The sequence below is a fragment of the Zonotrichia leucophrys genome, chromosome 3, assembly GCF_028769735.1.
Source record: "Zonotrichia leucophrys gambelii isolate GWCS_2022_RI chromosome 3, RI_Zleu_2.0, whole genome shotgun sequence".
Classification (NCBI taxonomy): domain Eukaryota; kingdom Metazoa; phylum Chordata; class Aves; order Passeriformes; family Passerellidae; genus Zonotrichia; species Zonotrichia leucophrys.
In genome coordinates, this window is record NC_088172.1 from 73,545,457 (window position 1) to 73,564,604 (window position 19,148).

The following is a 19,148-nucleotide window of genomic DNA, read 5'->3' on the forward strand; positions in this document are numbered from 1 at the left end:
ACTGTGAAATTAAACTTACCCTGAAAGTCTAAGCTTTGATGTACCCAACTTCCTATCCTTCACATCTTGGATACCCCCCTCCCCTGGAAAACTGACAGATCCCAAGCTGACACCAAGCCAGTAACACCCAGTGTGTGTGCCAGGGCTCACAGTGAGCCTGCCTTCCAGGCAGCCTGAGTGCAGCTGTCCCCTGGAGTTTCAGGAATCCACAATCCCTGGCAATGGCCATCCCTCCAATTCTGGTGAACCAGAATTTCCAGTAACAAATTGTCACATTAGAAATTGCCCAGCCCACTCAAACCCAAAGTGAAATAGAATTTTATCACACTGAAATTGCTCATAAAGTTCTATTTAAATACAAACCAGGAAAAACCCTAAATTATTGAAAACAAGATTTTGCTTCCCTGAATCCACTTCTTCCTCATGGGTTCACATTTTATAAATTTATACCCTTACAGAAAACACTATATGAGAAAAAATACAGAGAAAAGTAACTGATTTTAACATATTGTCATCAAAATATATCCCAATCTAACTAAACAGAACACATAAACAAGGCAAATTAAGAGCAAATAAGCTGGAAATTCCATTACCTCATCTAAAGTTTTCCCAGTCTGACAGATAAATTACCCTGTTATCCTGAAGTAATTTACTTATTGTGCCTTGCACCTATATCTGACATATTAAAATGAAAATTGTGCCACAGAGGCAAACTGATGGGAAACTGATGAAAGTATACAAGCTTCAGGTCATAATTATAAGGTGACTCCTAAAAGAAACCAAAAAGTTGAAAAATGAAACTGACTTCCAGAAACTGCAGGTTAGACATATTTTTGCTAATGGAAATGCAGAAAAAATTAATTTCTCTAGTATGATTATATGAAATAACCTAATTTGATTTACTGCTTTGAAGAAGCATGTGTGTCAATGTGTTAAAACCTCTTAGCTATTTATATACTCTAATAGTTTGGGACAGTAAGTCTGAAATGAAAATAAATTCCTCCTTCATCATGTGAGCTGCAAAATTTCAGTTTTACTTACATAGCTGGAAAGCCTGGAGCCTGTTCTTGTACAGGGTTTTGCAAAAGCAAATCACAGGTCTGTTTGGGAATATTGCAAAACTGCTTCCCAAGCCCTCTCCACTGGAAACCAGTAGTGAGAGGAACAAGAAAGGCTCAAACCAGCTTGGAATGTTTATTCAGAGCTATGTTTGTGTCTCAGTGTGTAGATCCTTTCCTTGGGACACGTGAAAATAATGATCAGGAAAAGTGCTGATGCAGTGCAAGATGGGAGATGAGCCCCTGTTTCCAAGAACACACCCTTGATTATTCCTCAATGGAATTTTACTTACAGAAAAGTAAGACTCCTGAGAGGATGGCTTCTATTGTTAATCTATTCTGTAGCAACTTCTTATAACAATGAACAAGTACAAGTTTTCTCCTCTTTCGCACACTGAAGTCAGAACACGCATCCCTATTCAAGTTTTAGAAGATCATGACAGATTTCTACATTTCTTCCCACCTACCAGGCCAGAGAAAAGGAAGGGAGCCCCATGTGTAGGGAATCTCTTTTCAAACAGGCATTAAACCAACCATGAAAGTAATACCATTGTCCTTTGAAAGGAAACCCTGGAACTGCACAATATAGGAAAGTGAGTATCCAAAATCAGCAGTGAAAGTTCTGAAGCCCACCCTATGCTCAGCAGTCCTAGGTCATACATTACAATTTCTCTTCTAAACAAAAACTTTCACCAAATTAATTGTTGCTGCTTAGTATTCAAGGAATATGGAAAAGCCACACACACAGATGCTTGCATAAAAAACTACCTTGATTAAAGCAAACTGCTTTTCTCAGCAAGTTCATGCTCATATTCCCAGATGTAATATGCCAGGCTCTCCTGTTACAGCAGGGAAAAAGGGAAGCGCCACTCAGAGAAACTACAAAGCCATAGCAAACTATATATCCACCTCCTCCATCACCTCAACATAAGTGTGCACCTAAACAGCATTTTAAGAGGGCATGATTATGCAGAATGGGAGGAAATAACATGACAGAAGAAAAAAGGAGCAATTTATCATTAAAACCATAGTTTTTTTCAGGTAAATGTGCTGGAAGAAAGCCAGCAGACATAAGCCAGAAGCAAATTACAGTGTGTTCAGGCAAGACACCAGTCGAGAAAGCAAAGGGATCAGGAGCACAGGATATACCATGGCAAGCAATCACTGTGCAGTTTATACACAGCCACAGAGACAACTACTCCTGAAACCCAGAATGGATATTGGAATGGATAATGGATGCTGCCTCCTGGCAGAATGGACATTAACTCCACCTAGTAGCACTGTGGTCCCAGTGCAGGTGGATTGATGTAGATGGGCTTTGAAGTGTGTAACTGCTGCACAGCTACATCTCTGTGTTAACTCAACATTATTAGCAATTCACATGCATTAGTTAACTCAAGTTTTTAGGCCTTTTTACACATGTTTAGGGACCAGATACAGCAAAACCAACTGAGAAAGGTCATGGTTTTCCAATTCCCTTGATGTTTTGCACAAGGATAAAATCTTCTCCCAAAGAAAATCAGTATTTTAGTGATATTTGCAAGGCCTACCTTGCCCAAACCAGGAGTATCTTTCACTTTGCTGACTGCCCTCAACAAACATGGTGGTGCAGGGGGTGGGGAAGTCTGAAGGATACTGCTGAAGCAGGTAGAGAAGAGAGGAGATTCAGGAACAGATGATGCAGAAGGCCTGTGCTTCTTCTTTTTGGAAGACAGGTTCAATTTCTGAGCAGCTCTGTGGGAGAAACAAAAATAGTAAGCTGAAACAACCTCAAACTCATCAATAAGAACAAACAGAAATATTTATCAGGTTATTATTTATGTAGGCTCTCAGTTTTGACCTCATTGATCCAGACAGTTTTATAATTCTTGTTCTTCATTCCTTAGTACTACTTTAATGTCATCGACCACAAAGTTGCTCCAAATTTAGAGTCTTCATTAAGCAGGGTCACAATCAGGCCTCTGTCACTATTTGATCTGCTGAAACAATTCAGCCTGCAAGACAGCTCCAAACCCAAACCAAACAGCAATTTCTGTCTTAAAATTATGAAAGATTCACACAGAATTGTGTCTCATGCATAGGTCACTGATTAGAAAATAAATACTTGTCTTTGGAGTTAATTGGTGATAAATGCTCAGGTGACTCTGCTGAGGTGTAAGAAGCCTTGCACCAGCTGTTCAAAACTTTTATCACCTCTTAAAACTTAAGCCAGTCTAAAAGCTGAACAAATGCTGACCAGTGAAAATACTGCTGTCTGTGATGAGCTAGAGACAATCACACAGACTCCAGCTGCATTAACCACTAAGCAGGAGAAGCAGTGAAGAGTCTTTTTATTAGTACAGAATTCTCAGATAAGAATGCTGAATTTTGTATAGCGTTTGATGAAAAAGCTACGTTTTTCCAAAACAGAGACATTCAGTACTTTTGTTTTGCAAAGTGTTTTATTTTGAGAGATAATGCAATATTCAAATCTTTGTAACAGCTGGTTTGTTCCAAGACTTTTGCATCCTGCACTGGCCAGGGATAACATCAATATTAATCATGCTGTCCCATGGTTTCCCTTTTGCAAAACAGAACACTTTAAACAGAGGAGGTCAGCAGGAGTACCAACTCAAAGGAGAGATGCATAGAACAATTCTGTTTGCTTTGGCAGACAAATTGGGACTTAATATATGTATAAAGCAATCTGTGCTGACAGTGGCTCCCCTTGCTTGGCTGAAGTGTGACACTCAAGACCAATAATTCTAAATCCTAAGTTTTAAGAAGCTTTAGCTGTACTGGTATCAGTTTATATTATCCAACTCAAAACTTACAAAAGTAATGACATCATTTTACCCAAAGGAGTCAGGAAAGAAGGACTGAATATACACACACATGTGCATATGCATACATTTCAATATGCAAGTAACCTGTTTGTATCAGGTGTCTCAGACACATGGACAAATTACTGCTTGGTATGACACTGCCATATGGCAGCTGGTACACTGTGTGCACCATCAGGGTGTATTCTTTTAGCCTTTGACAAGTGCAAAGCACTTCCAGATAAATTCATTTCCAGTAAAAGAAAAACACTAGGAGATTTTAACTGACCTGACACAATTAGAACTCAGAAGCTTCCGTACCACCTCCTTGTCCTTGGCCTTTACTCTGACCTAAAGACTGCAGTTCATAACCTGTCCCTCTCATGTAAGCATGCACTCCATAGAAAAAATACTCAAAATGTGTGGGTCAAAATCATTGTTCCCTTTCCTTGCAAAATTTCCACGGTTTGAGAGGATTCAATAATGTCAGCTACCACACTGTCCATCACTAACACTTTTATGAAGTTGTCCATGCTGAATCAAGATCTTCTGTACATCTTAGTTTCACTATAAAATTATTTTGAGAGAAATCTTGTACTCTATGTTCAACAACTGAAAATATAAGTGTTGGTCAAACATACTGAAAGCTTTACCCATGTGTAAAAGCTCATTAGTCCAGTCTGAAACATAGGAAGTGGCTCCATCCACTATGGTCATCTATCTGGCCTCTCTGACTCATGCCCTGGTGTAAATGTATTTCCTAAAAGCTGTTTCCTGAACTGACTGACAGAGCCATTATCCCTCTTGCCACTAAATGCTCCTTCAGAATTTGCTGTTCTTTTTACAAAGCTGACAGTGTAGCCACAGTGGTTGAAGTTTGAGTCAACCACTTCTTGACCCAACCAAGCACACAGCCGACACTTTCTTTAAAAAAGCACATTGTTGGAGGTACCTGGCCTTTTCAAAATCTTGGAATTATATATAATAGTTTGATAGTTATAACATTTGAGATTGCATACATTTTTTCCATGCAGAAAGGAATACCTGCATTTTCCTTATATTTTGGGCCTGTGACTGGCAAAGTGTATGAAAAACAATGAACTATTTCTCACAAGTTCATGTTTTCTTTGTTTTTCCTTGAGTAGAGGAAATCAATGCATGTCAGGCAAGAGAATCATTTACAAGCACTATCAGACTGGATGGAATTTTGAAGGGGATGAAAAAGTCAATAAGCATCAGGTAATTCCCAGAGCATTTAATTGAGAAGAGAAGGATACTATAACCACATGTAGGCTGCAATATGACACAAATATGTAAAGCATGGCTTTCTTGTGAGTACATTTGAGTGAGCAAAACCCTTCAGCCTGAGTGGCTAGCATTGCTCCAAACACAGCTGGTCACACCAGCTGATACTGATTTGGCCCTGTGATCTAGCACAGGAGGTCAAAAAATCACGTATTTTACCTTTCCAGGCAAGCCAGAGGCCTGGCTCTCTCATGCAGACTCTCTGGATCGCCAGGCCCCTCAGGGAAAGCACCAGGCTGGACCTGGGAGACCTGAGGGCAGAGCAGCTGACAGCCTGCACAGCTCCACCAGCAGCTCTTTAGGCTCTGCTCTTTGTACAGCAGCCAGCTATTTTATTTCTTTCATTTAATATCTGGTATTATAGGGCTCTGATTTCCACTTGAGACTCTGCATAGCGCTGCAGCAATGGTGATGGCAGCGATGGCAGCATGGCTTTGTGTACTGACAATAAGCTGATCATGCTCCAGGTGGTATTAGCTCCCCCTTGAGCCAAGTGATATCAGCTGTGGAATATGCAGGGGTGTGCAGGGGGCTCCAGTGCCTTGCAAACCACTTCCCCACTGTGTGTGGTGTGGCTGTGGTAGGGATTGTGTCCACAGAGACACACAAGGAACTTGATCCAAATTCAATTTTCAAAGGGCATAATTTAAACTGCATTAGACCACTGTGTGAGCATACTCATTCACAGCAGAACTGTCTTTAATGTCATTTTACTGAATTACCTTCCAAATGAATGCATATTTAATCCAGTTTAGCTAATATACTTTGGATTAACGCCTTCAGATAATTTGGACTATTTCTTTCCTGAGAGTCCTGATGCAAACAAGCAGCTGGAGACTTTTTGAAGGCTTACAAGATTTCTGGCAGAGGAAATAATCACAAGATCAAGAGTTGAAATTGCAGGAGGGACATTAGAAAGCCGATTAAAGTTCAATCCAAATAAAACTAATACATTGCCCTGGCAGGAAAGGGGAACTGCTTTGAAAGTCCACCTGATCCATAGCAAAGACTGAGATAATTTCTTGAAAGGATATTCTCTGCTTTTTGTTTTTTAAAATAAAACTTTAATTATGTATATCTTTGGGCAGTCAGAATTGTTTTCATACCCCACCTATGCAGGAATGGTGATTTTTTTTTTTCCCCCTTATAACTTTACAAGCAGGCTGGGATTTTCAAACCCAGGCTTCTAAATTAATGCTAATAAAATTCAAGGGATTCTTGTTTAGCTTGGTTAAAGAGATTTTTTTTCAGCAACACATCATCCAATCCAAGTTAAAATTTTAGGAGTGTCAAAGTAGAGGTCAGTAGGCCCGCTATGTTCATTAGATTCAGAAGGAGGTCAAACATTAGGTGGATACATAAAATATTATTCACACTTGTGCCAGCAAAGAGCATTGATAAGTAACACAGACTGAGACACTCCATCATCAATGATATCTGAAAAGATTTCCTTAGGTGTGTATCTCTGTATAATTATTCCTTACTAAACTATGTTCATACTACACTAAAATGCATCCAGTACTTATTATCCTTGGAAACAAAATTCCATCATAGAGGCTACTGAGCTGGCTTATCAATTTCTCTGTCAAAATAGGGAGTGAAATTTCATTTCCATATCCTATTTTCCACAGAGGAAATTACTTACAAGCTGTGGATGCTAAACAGCCATGTATTAATTTATTGTAAATATTTACAATTCTAATTTGAACTAAAAATCTATTTTTCTTCTTTATTTGGAGATATATATTCCATTTTATACTAAAAATATTTTTGGCTGGGTACACCATTCAAGGAGTAAGGTATGAACTTTATCTATGCAAGGGATGATTTACCAGAACCTTGATTTGAGACTTGATTTGTCAAGCCCCAGCAGGTTAATGACCTTCCCTAGCAATTAAAACAGTGCTTTTACTTACCCAAAAGTGCATTGACTGCTGTATCTTAATGTATGTTGGAAAAGAGATGGAAGTTTTGTTTGGAAATCAGTCTTTGAGCAAACTCCCTAAGCATATTTGTGCATCTGTATCACCAGTTATAAAATAGACCTGTAACATTCGTATCCTATGGTCTCAGGTTGAGCCCCTATAAGTGAAAGACACCTTTAACCAGCCACACCCTCAAAACAACAGTTTATTGATGGGGTTTTTTTTCTTTTTTTTAACCCAAGACATAATTCCTCCTGTAGAAGAAAGTAGAAGTTTTGACTGTCACCTACAAAGTGAATGTAATCTGTGTAGTATTTCAGTAACCTGCCTGTGCTGGCTTCAGCTGGGGTAGAGTTAAATTTCTTCCCAGTAGCTGGTGTGGGGCTGTGTTTTGGGTTTGTACTGAACACAGTGAAGATAACTTAGAGATGTTTTTGTTATTGCTGAGCAGGGCTTGCACAGAGCCAAGGCCTTTGCTGCTTGTCCTTCAGCCACACTGATGAGGAGGCTGGGGGTGCATGGGAGGCTGGGAGGGGACACAGCTGGGACAGGTGACCCCAAATGACCAAAGGGATATCCCAGACCATATGGCATCATGCTCAGGGTATAAAGTGAGGGGAAGAAGGAGGAAGGGGTGGAATGTTCAGAATGCTGGTGTTTGTCTTCCCAAATGACCATTACGTGTGATGGGACCCTGCTCTCCTGGAGATGGCTGAACATCTGCCTGCCCAAGGGAACCACTGAAACTTGTTTTGGTTTGCCTGTGTGTGTGGCTTTTGATTTCCCTATTAAACTGTCTTTATCTCAAAGATCAGGAAAAATCTTTTCACTGCTTGGGGCTTCGCTGCTGGCTGGGGTTAAACCACAACACCGATAGAATGTCAAACAAAGGTATCCTGGAATCCTGCCATTAGTTTTGATTACTTCCAACTCAAATGTTTGCCAACATGGTTTCCAAGTGTGTTTTCTGCTTTGGGTAAATATGTTTATATTAAATGAGTCATCATATCATACAAAAGTCCTCATGTAGCTGGAAGGTGAAAACCAATGGGATTCAGAAAACTTAAAACCATGAAGATTCCTTTTCTGTGGGAAAAGTCAGTCTTGATTTTCAGCCACACAGGGTCACTAAACAGTATTTCATCCAGGATCTTTCATTACTGAATTACACCACCTATATGCTGCCCATACAAACTGGACAGAGTGCACTAAATGGGATGTTCACACTTTTAGATTATAGGTATCTAACATACCTTCTCTGAATTTTCACCAAAATTGATTCTATTTCTTCCATTCACCTGCATAGGTGATGCAGCTCAGTAAGGTGACATTACAGCCAGGTTGACCTGACAATTACCACCAAAAGGGGAGACCCCACACCTGCCACTGCCCTGTCTGCATAATTCCTTCCTCTCTCTTGCTTCTTTCCTCACATTTATTTTGGCTTGGCTGCTACTGCTTCAACCTCCTAAATGGGCTTGTGCCAAGGGTGTTTTAAATCATACTTATTTGACATGGCTAATATGCCTGAATTACTATGGCAAGGTCTTTCCTAGCCTTAAAATCTGAGGCATGTGGTATGAAATGTGGTTTCATATAAATCTCGTGTTTCTATCTGGAGGGCAATGAATTGGCCGTGAGCCGTGGCTTCCTCTGTGCCATGCCTTACCCTGCACCTCCCAAAGCAAGGAGCTGAAAGATGCTTTAGAGGATGTTTAGCCCACAAGCTAACAGCTTGCTCTGCCACCCCTCCACTGTCTGCTGCCATCCTGGGGTACCACCTGGGAAGCTTGTTCAAGAAGCAGGAACAGCCTCCAGGAGCTTCTCCTCATATCTCTGCAAGGAACAGCTTTTCTCACCCAGAGTGAGAGCAAAAAGACAGAGTGAAAAATCTTGCAGCTGGCTTGCCATGTCCCTTCTTAGCCTTCCTTCCCTGCCTTCCAACAGGAAGCTACAAGCTATAAACAAGAATCAGAACGACTTTATTCCACTTTAATTCTCAGGGTGGCCAAGCCCAGGGCTGTGGTGTTGCAGCCTAGTAAGATATGTGAGGAATTAAATAAAAATCCTCAGAGGAACATTTTCAGGATTTGTAGTTCCAGTAAGAATCTTTGTATTTGTGTTTAATTATTTTACAATGCCTTTAAAATCTGGAGATAATTTGAGCTTTCTGCTTATTCTGTAGAAGGTATAATAAACATGTCTCTAATGCCCAGTAAACACTTGCCCCTTATTGTTCTCTTTATTTTATGCATGCATTCAATTTCATAGCAACAATAAAGCTGTCCCAGGCTGCAATCTTTCACATCTTGGGTGGCAGTTCAGATATTTTGGCCACAGTGCCTTAGTGACTGCACTCTCCCCAGGAACTGTAGTGTAACTGCGAAGAAACTCATTATTTTTAACTTATTTAATTCTAAAAGAGTCAAAATAGGACTTCAAACTTTGCTCAGGATAGGTCTTATAAAAGCTGAGGCACACAGGCAAACTGTGAAATTAACAGACATGTTCTTACATCAGCTTCAAAGCTGAGTAAATTCACTGGTAACAGAGCTGCTCCAGGATTGCACCAAAACAAAGATGAGGAATATGCTTGCAGACCAATAGCTTAACGAGAAACTCATAGTTCTACACAACTGTACTGTGGGACAGAGGACACATGTCCTGCACAGCTGTTATTTGAGGGGAAACTCCCCATTTCAGAGAAGGATATGACAAGATCTGAAACAAATCCCTTCTCATGTCATTCCTGTTTGATTCACAACATTCCCTTTACCAGGTAGCACTGTATTCCAGTAGAGACCTTTTTATCTAACCCACAGGTTCCTGGAAAACTCTGGCTTGGTGACAGATGTGTTTCTGCCTTTGGCAACAGGACCATTCATTAGCATTCATGCAGAAAGGTAATGGTGGCAAAGAGCGTAGCAACTCACATGAACCCTCACATTTGGAATTTCTACAAGAGCTCAAGCCCTTGTCCTTCAAGAGTACCTATCAAGAAAACTATGTCTTGACTCAATATCTTGATACATTTAGAGAAAAATAATTTCTGATTACTTTGATTTCTTTTTCTCCTCATTCTCTTCTCTTTTTAGTCTGGTTCCTAAATTTCAGCATTACCAACCAAGGTAGTGGTCACATACATGATAAAAATGACCAGATTCACATTTTCTGCTGTGTTATTGACTGCAAACACACATAATCAGCCTTCATTTTTAGAGAAAAAAGAATAATTTTGGTAACCAGCAGAAGAATCCAGCCATATGACAAAATGCTCAGCAATCAAACAACAAAGAGAAATAACTAGTCATTTTTCTAAGAGTGGGTAAAGGTTGTTTCTACTCTTAATCTAGCTTATTTCTCTCAATGAAAAAAGGTTTTATAAAAAAATAGTAATTAAGTGACAGTGCTCACATTATCCTTTTCCTGGAAAGCTCTGAGGATCAGATATGTGTCACTGCATGCTTAAGGCATGAAGCAAACGGACCCATTATACTCAGATAAAATCAAGTAAGATATTTAGCACTAGTTTACAAAACCAGATATATTTATTATAGCTCAAATTAATTCAAATATCTTTATCACTTACCACCATGGTTACTTGACAACCCATTTTGAGACCAGAGGAGCCTTTATTTCAGTCACACAGTGCTGAGGGCAAGGGCTCTACTATCTTCCAAGGAAGGGTCAGAAACAGGCTCCATCCAGCTCAGCCTTTGAGTGTTAAGAAGTATTGTCTATTTATACTGATGATTTATTTTGCAAGATGCCAGCATTGCCACCAAGTACTAAGGAAGGAGACATGCACTGTTTTATCCTTGTAGTGTTATTGTCTACAACAAGAAATATACACAGACCTTACAGCTGTTAACTGTAAAATATCAAAGGTATAGATGTACAGATACACTGCCTTCTCGTGAAAGCTCCCAAAGTAATAGCTGGCAGATTTTCCCTATGTTAAAGCTAACACAAGAAATGCCAAACCATTGGACTGGATTCCTGGTTAGTCAGCCCCTAGCTGGCTCTCCTCATGAGCAGTCATGACAGCTCAAAAACACAACTAACAGGAACTTTGCAATGTGGGGCCCACAAACCACTGACCATTTAATAACAGTCCTCAAAATCACATAAAGAAAATCCTTCAGCTGTAAGTTTTATGGAGCTTATACGATTACAGTTATTCTATTACCTTGAATGCTAAAGCCTGACCACATACTGTGCAGAAAGCTATTCTGTTTCATATCTGTCCCATTCAGCAAAAACCTCTCATAACACCAGGAGAAAAAGCAGCCAGCACACAGATTCACAGTCCATTTTGTCATTGTTTAACTTTCCGGTTGGCAGAACCATAAAAAGGTTAAAAGGCAGGTATGTATTACAGGGCGTTTTGCCTCATCAATATTTTTGAGGTCAGCACATTTAAAATAACACCAGCATACAAATGGTAAACTATTCTGACAACACAGATGCATTGAAACTCAATGCACTTAAGCTCAGCTCTGACAAGCCATCTCCTGTTGTAGTAAAAAATATTTCCTCTAAGAGTTCCTGTTAGTTTTGCTTTGTACTTATTTAAGCCTCCACCATGAGATGGTGATAATTCTTTGATACAAGTTTTTTTCAGCTACTGGAGACTACAACAGTTACTATAAATAACATGCTACGGTCCAAGTCTGAGGTCCTCCTCTTAGTGGACTAAAATCAGTCTAGTGCCAACAGGTTATAAGCAAAGTAGACATCACAAAAGAAAAAAATTTGTGATTCCAACTTCCTAGAGTTAGGCTGAAGCATAAAAAAATTCATGAATGGTGGGAAATAATAAATTAATCTAGATTTTCTCGGCACATTGACACAAATAGTTCCAGTGGTTTTGGAGGTGCCTAACAGCATCCCCACCAGCATCTCCAAGGAGGGTACCCAGATGATGGACTTGTGCTCCACACCAGGGTATGGAAGGAGAACAAGAGCTGGTGGGCATATGTTGAAGTCAGAGGAGTTTGGATATGGGATAAGGAAAAGCTTTTTCATCCTGAGGGCAGCCAGGCAAGACTGTGAAGTTTTTGTGCTTGGGGAAGTTTAAGACCCAAATACATACAGGCCTGGGCAATGTGTCTGACCTCACAGCTGAGCCTGCTCTGAGCAGGAAGTTGGTAGAAACATCCTAAGATGCCCTCCAGACTCTGTGATCCAATGATGTTAGGAAAGTTAATGCAAATATGTATTTTTTCTTTCAGAATGTACTTTCTCTGAAAATTTTCAACAGAATCACTTGGCATCAGTCTCATCAATCTCTTATGAAATTCAAAATTAAAGCTTTAATTTTTAGAATATTAATCTAAATATAAATGGAGAAATGTCAAACTACAATTCCAAACTGAAAAAGGTAAAAGCTACTTTTTTTTGCAGGGGTGTAACCAAAACAGATTCAAAAACTTCTTGATTTTCTGGCAGGACATTAGCTAATCAGCAGAAGCTGATGAATTAAGCTTGAATGAAATCCACATTTCCTGCTGAGAAAAAAAAATGACACAAGTTTGACCCACATCACCTTCAATGTTTTGTGATAAGACTTTCTCTCTTTACCAACTGAAGACTCAGGCAGTAATCCTACACAACACTAAATGTCCTCATATCCTACCATTTGCAGGGAAGTCCCACGTGCCCAGCCTCTTGCAGGAATGCTCAGCATTCTGCTGGCTTGGCCCCCACCTCCTTTGGGAGCTGACCTTAATATTTAACCTACTTTAATCATGCTGCAGAATGATTATGAAAAATTATGAAACTGGAAAACACTATTAGTCTTGGCAATTGCTGGTATTTTTAAAACAAACCTTTTGTTCTTTTTTTTTTTTCTATTTCCAGTAAAGTGAAATTCAAAAAAATCATTAAATTAAATACACCACACAGAGCAGTAAGGCATTGCCAGGAAGAATTGAACTGTGCAGATGTGTGGCACAGGCACCATCAGAAAAAAAAGAAAAGCAGAATTTATGACTTGTAAAGCCTTTAATGTGCACTTTTCTGCTTATTACCTGTTCAAATTTCAGTGAAAGCCAATTAATTTTCATTTCTGAGGGCACTTCTCAGATAGTTGGACAAACTGGTACACTGAACAAATTGTTTCGCAGCAAAAGCAAATTTTTGAAAATACCCCTAGAAGTGGAAAAATAAGCTACTTAAAACAGCTCAACATTTTTATGCAAAAATATTTCTCTAAACTCATCCAGTCGCATATAAAAGGCCAGAAAACGCAATTGCTGTTTGATTTTACTTGGATCTTAATCTTTTTTTGTGAATTGTTGATAGCGCCGTTATTTGCAGCTCTGTTCCACCTGAATCAAGTGCCAGTAACTCCGGTTCAATATTGCTGAAATTCAGCTGAGAGTGTGGGATGCAGGGAGGAGGAATATCAGAGGAATTAGCAAGGATCTTGTCTGTGCTTCCATGACACCAAAGGGGCTGCAGTCTCTGAGTCCCCTGCGTCCATGGTAGATAATACAAATAGAAGTGGTGCAGTCTCTCAGTCTCCTGGGTCCATGGTAGATAATACAAATACAAGGGGTAACACTACCCAGAAAAATCTTTTGACTCTTAAAATGTACATGGGCCCCTCAAAGAATAAGATACAAACTGTATTTCTCACTGTATTTCTTTATACCAGACAGAGGACAGGAGAAGAAGAGAGCACTTTCTGCATACAGAAAAAAATTAATATACTTTGCTTTCCAGAACAGATGATAAAAGAGAGATTAATCAGCTTCTTTTTGCCCTACAACCACCTGCAGCAAGGCAAAAGCAGGCCAAATGCTCCCTCACCCTGCGTTTGCAGAAAGAGAAGTCATTATTTTCCATTCTGGAAATTTGCTCACACTCACACATTTGGCATATTGGGCATTTTAAATAACCTAAACTGGCCAGAAAATAAAACTCAGAATTTTGTTTCCAACATCACAAGATTCTGCTCTCGGTTGAAATGCTTTTAGCTGATTTAAACAAGAGAGGATGGAAGCCTTATTGACTGGGTAGTGCAGTTAAAATTAAGCTGACCAACTGATCTGGCATGTCTGGGGTTGCCTCTTTGAATTACAGAATTCTCCAGCTCCTTCACAGTGAAACATATTCCTGTTGAAGCTTCAAAACAAAATGAAAATTTAATTCAATCTGAAAGATGTTGATCCCTTTGGGACTTATCCAAGCTGCCTAGCTTTATCAGTTTAGGCCTCCTGGGCTCATAACAAACCTGTGCAGCACTCTCAGAGCCTCAAGCAGACTATTCCTTCATGCTCCCACCCTGATTCTTTTGTGACCTAGTACCCAGTAAATGCAGCTTGCAATAGCCCTCTCTAAAGGCTTTTTGCAGATACCAGTGTATCGTAGCATTTTGATTTCTCACAACCAAAAATGCCTCCCCTGTATCCTCTCACTAAGCCACAGAGTTTAACCCCAGTCCTTTGTCTTTAACAGGACCCATTAGACTCACAGTAAAGAGTGGGGCTCTACACAGTTTTGTAAATAGCCACACACGAGGTCATGCTCTCCAAAATTAGTTTATTTTTAGTAAATCTTCTGTTTTATCCACTTGCAATAGCACCATAAACTGTGGGCATCACTGAAGTAGCCTCATTCAAGCAGTCATTCAAGAATGAATATTACAACTCAGAAGACTGACAAATATTGGGGAGGGAGCAAGAGGGGTTTAAAGTACTTTAGCTTGAAGTAGCTGATAACACAACCTTTTTATACCACAAGACATAATAGATTTCTAAATATGAACTTTATTCTGTTCCCTGATACGATGCTTCAGTGGGAAAGCCATAGGCACATGTGTCCACAATGCAAAAGCACTGCAAAGCTGATACAGACAGGCAAGCCACATAAATGCACATTTTTTTACCACTGCATAAACATAAGTTATCCCACAGTAATTTCAACAGTATGGTTACAGCAAACGGCCTTCTTAGTGTGAAAGTATTTATTCTAGTCAGTTTATTCCTAAACAGCATGGGGAATAAAGAAATACAATGATAAATGATAAATTTGCATTTACTCAAGAGCAACTCTACTGATACAGTTATTTTGGCAAGAAGAAATATTCCCCATAACAAAAGTTGTTGCTGTGTATATATATGAACACAGACATGCAAGACAGCCAAGTTCACTCTCCCTGCACAGATCAGCACCCACACCAGTCCTGCATGCACAAACCAAAGAGGAAAAGCCCTGTGGAGCACAGGACAGGGAACCCACTTGGGGCTTTGGTTTTGCATGAGCAAAAACCATCACACTGCTTCACATCTGAGCTGGGACAGCACAACCCTGCACCAGACAAAGCCACTGGCCATTGAGTCCCTTTCAGTCATCAATATCACTGACTTCCTTTTTCCTTCATTTCATTATGTTCTCTTGTAGCTATTTTCCATCTGTTGTGTTACCTGTTTTTCTCTTTGTCTGGTTGCATCCATCCATTTAAACAGGTGCTATCAGAAGCACAGCAGGCAGATGAAAAGCATTCAGCTCATCACCAACAGTTCAATGCCCACTCAGGGGTGCTGTTACAGTCTTTATTTTATGGTGAGTTCCTGCCCACTGCACCAACTTAGATTTTTATTTGCTATTCCACTACCCCAGATAGAGAGAATTTATACTCCCCTTTGGATTTCTTTTCTGTTCTAGATACCTGTCTCTGAAAACAAAGATATGGAAGGAAGACCTGTGGACTATGTGATACAGTTAGTACCAGGAGAAACAGAGAATCTGTGGGACCTTTTTGCACGGTTATATTTCACACATCTAACACTGCAAAGAGACACACTCTGATCACATTAAATTCAAATCAATAATGTAAGGGGCAGTTTCAACAACTCTCTGGAGATATGATCATGCTCCAAAGCTCACTGAGGCCAATCTTAGGTCACTTGTTTCTGAATGCATAATAAATTTCCTCTGCAAGTTCAATTTTGCAAGGACCCAGGCATCTCTTGGGGTATGTGATGCATGCCTTTAGCTCCTGCTGAGACTAATGGGACCTTAAGGGGCTGGACAAATTTCAGGAACAGGCATTTTCTGAATTATAAAAGTAATTTCTGTCTGAGGACTGAACCCAATGCCATAATGTATTCCCTGTATTGCTGCTGAAAGAAAAAGAAGCACAAAATATTAATTCCCTTGAAGAAGGAGACAACAGAAAGCCCTAAAGTTAGAACAAAAGGCAACCAGCTCAGGCATGGAGCTCATCAATATGATTCTTAGGAGGCTCCCAAGGAAAGTTGGCTGGAGGGGCAGCCAGCCAAACTGGCATTGCCACAATGTGTGTTAGGAGGGCAAGACATGATTACACTATCATTACTTACCAAGCAAGATACAGAATTTTTTCAAGCATGACTGAATTGCATCTGCCCTTGAACACCTGGCTGGGAGTAAAACTGGCTCACAAGCAGAGAGAGGCTGGCTGCCTTTGCTGCAGATAAACTCAATATGAGAACTTCCAGGAGCAAGGCATTTAGTAATTAAAGGAGAATAAATACAGGGCATGTGACCATGCCATTTCCCCTTCTCCATCTGATGCCACAGGAAAGCAGGGAATGACAAAAACCAAGCTTGTTTTCATGTTCTTTTCTACCAAGACTAAATAAGATTATAGCAGAAGCACACAGGCAGTCACATTGACAGCACAGTGATATTGTGAAGCTGGTTGGGGGAAGAAAAAAAACCACACCAACTCCAAAAGTCTCTCAGCAGTCTATTTTAAGGAGGCATCTTATATAACAGGAAACAAGCACAGTTATTCTGGATTCTTGAACACCGTCTGTCACACTGCCACAAGCAAAGGAAGTATAAAGAAGTATGTGAGACCATTTGAAGATTGTTAGTTTTAATTAGTCTGTAATAATGTTGGTTATATAAATCCTTGCAGGTTGAATTAGAGGAAGAAAGTGCCATGGAGATTAAGCCTACATAATATCTAAATAATTCCAAAGCTAAGGGGAAAATAGATCTTTTTTTATTCTTTTGCTAATGGCAAGCTCAGACAAGAGGGTGGTGATCAGTGTGTGGTATTTACAGGCACTAACCACTAACACTGGGCTGAATTCTTCAGGGCAGGAAGACACACTCTCAGGGAGGCAAGGGACAGGTGGCCGCTTGGCAAAGGAGAGTTTTTCTGTCCAAAAGCTATGGAGTGAAGCATCAGCTGTCCATGTCCAACTTAGCAGGGACACCAGAAGGGTCCCTCGGAGTTGTGGTACACCAGCTGGCTCCTCAGCCACTACCCCAGCCCAGCCTGCAGGTGCTGCTGTCCTGCCCAGAGCTACTGCTGCCAAGAGCTAACACACCTTCTCCACCTCTTCTCTCTAAAAGAACAGCCACATAACACAGGGCAGGATGGAATCCTCAGTTTCTCAGGTTTCCAGTTTAGGGGTTAGAATTTGGCTAATAGCTTAGGTCACAGAAAGTGTTTAGGATGAAAGGATGTACTAGAATTCTAAGAAGACCAGTGAAACATTTTTGAATCTTAAAACCATATATGCATATTTTTTTAAGCTTTAGCATAGATGGAAAAAGAAATAAAATTGTCACTGGTTGAAAAGAATGCTGTGTCTAATTCAAACCAGAATTTTGATAGTTTCATTTCTGATTCCAAGCAAAAAAACAGTGATTCATATAGCATTACTCTACTAGCAGGATAAGAATTAAAGGAGGAATTGTATGGACACTATCCAGGCTTATGGAGCTTTACTCTAACCAATCACCATCTGCTTCTCCCAGGGCTGTGCAGGTGTAGAGATCAGAAATAGCCCATATCCAAAAAGGCAATGCCACAGAGAAACTTTGCAAACCTCAAGGAAAGAAAACATAATTTAGGCATTAAGATGTAACTGTGCATAACACATCTGGGACAAATTTTCAGGAAATCTAAGTTAGTTTTGCTCCAAATACTTCTGTATGATTTCACAGCAGCTGGTTCATGGACAGTTTGAAATTTGCACCACTCTTTATCCCCATTAGATACAAAACTAAAAGCTTCCTAATCCACAAAAGACTACTAAAATAGCAAAAGAAAAGATGAAAGGATGAAAGTTAGGTCAGCTAATAATAATATAAATCATATTGAAACTTGCAATAACTGAATATTACTATGTGTTGATGTAATGCTTTACCAGTTTTTATCCATTTAGTTCTTGGTAGGCTGACTCAAAAAGAGAAAGACCCATTTAGGCACATCTCGTGCATGTAATATTAAACTCACCCTCATGAAAAAGCATCTGTATAGTTCAGTGTTAGGAACTTTTCATAGTGACTAACATCTAAACCAAGGAAACATATTGTTTTGATTATACTTTTTAAATGGGCATATTGAACTTATAAAAGAAGCAAAGGTAATAAACTCCTCCAGTTCTCCATCCAAATAACTATAATCCTATTAATTATATTGCCTTCCATTCCATTGTTATCATTACTACACTATGGTTAGAAAATCAAATGCAAGAAACTTTTCTTTCTGTCTGATTACAAAATATTTTGCTCAGATAGGTTCCTAGGTAGAGCTGCAGTGTCCCTCACAGAAGTACAGCAGTAGGTAGGTGAGAACATGAAGTTCCCCAAATCCACAGAGATGGCACAAAGCCAGAAGGAATGGCGGAGTTGTAATTCCCTGGGCAAACACCATTACTGCCTAACAGCCTTCATCCAAGGAGGGGTCTCGACTGAATTTCACAGTAACTTCCCACCCCACAAGGTACCACTCTAGCAAATACTTTTCTCGTTTATAGGAGGTTTTGAATAGCACATTACAAACTTCTCCCTGCAGCTTTCTGAAAGAAGTGCATCTGTTTCTTTATGTGCTATCCAACGTGCAGGAGTGGCTATGAAAGAGCAAAACACACAGTGTGTGTGAAACTGGGAGAGGCAGAAAGAGACGCAAACACCTGCTGGGACTCCATCTAACCAGTAAGAATTCCCCTGCAAAGGGTTGAAGAGGTTAAGCCTTGACCCTTTTCTTTATACATACATGCACAGAATGTAATCTTTACCTCTGTAATGCAATGAGTTAAATATTATTT

The 19,148-nt window shown here is 39.8% G+C and overlaps 1 protein-coding gene across 1 annotated transcript in view; it reads right to left on the reverse strand.

Moving 5' to 3' along the window:
- Positions 1 to 19,148, reverse strand: part of KIF26B (kinesin family member 26B) — a 278,874-nt gene that overhangs the window by 103,443 nt on the left and 156,283 nt on the right. Inside the window, exon 5 of the mRNA XM_064708810.1 lies at positions 2,609 to 2,792. Within this exon, the coding sequence (XP_064564880.1) occupies positions 2,609 to 2,792 (184 nt within the window). The remainder of the gene's footprint in view (positions 1 to 2,608; positions 2,793 to 19,148) is intronic.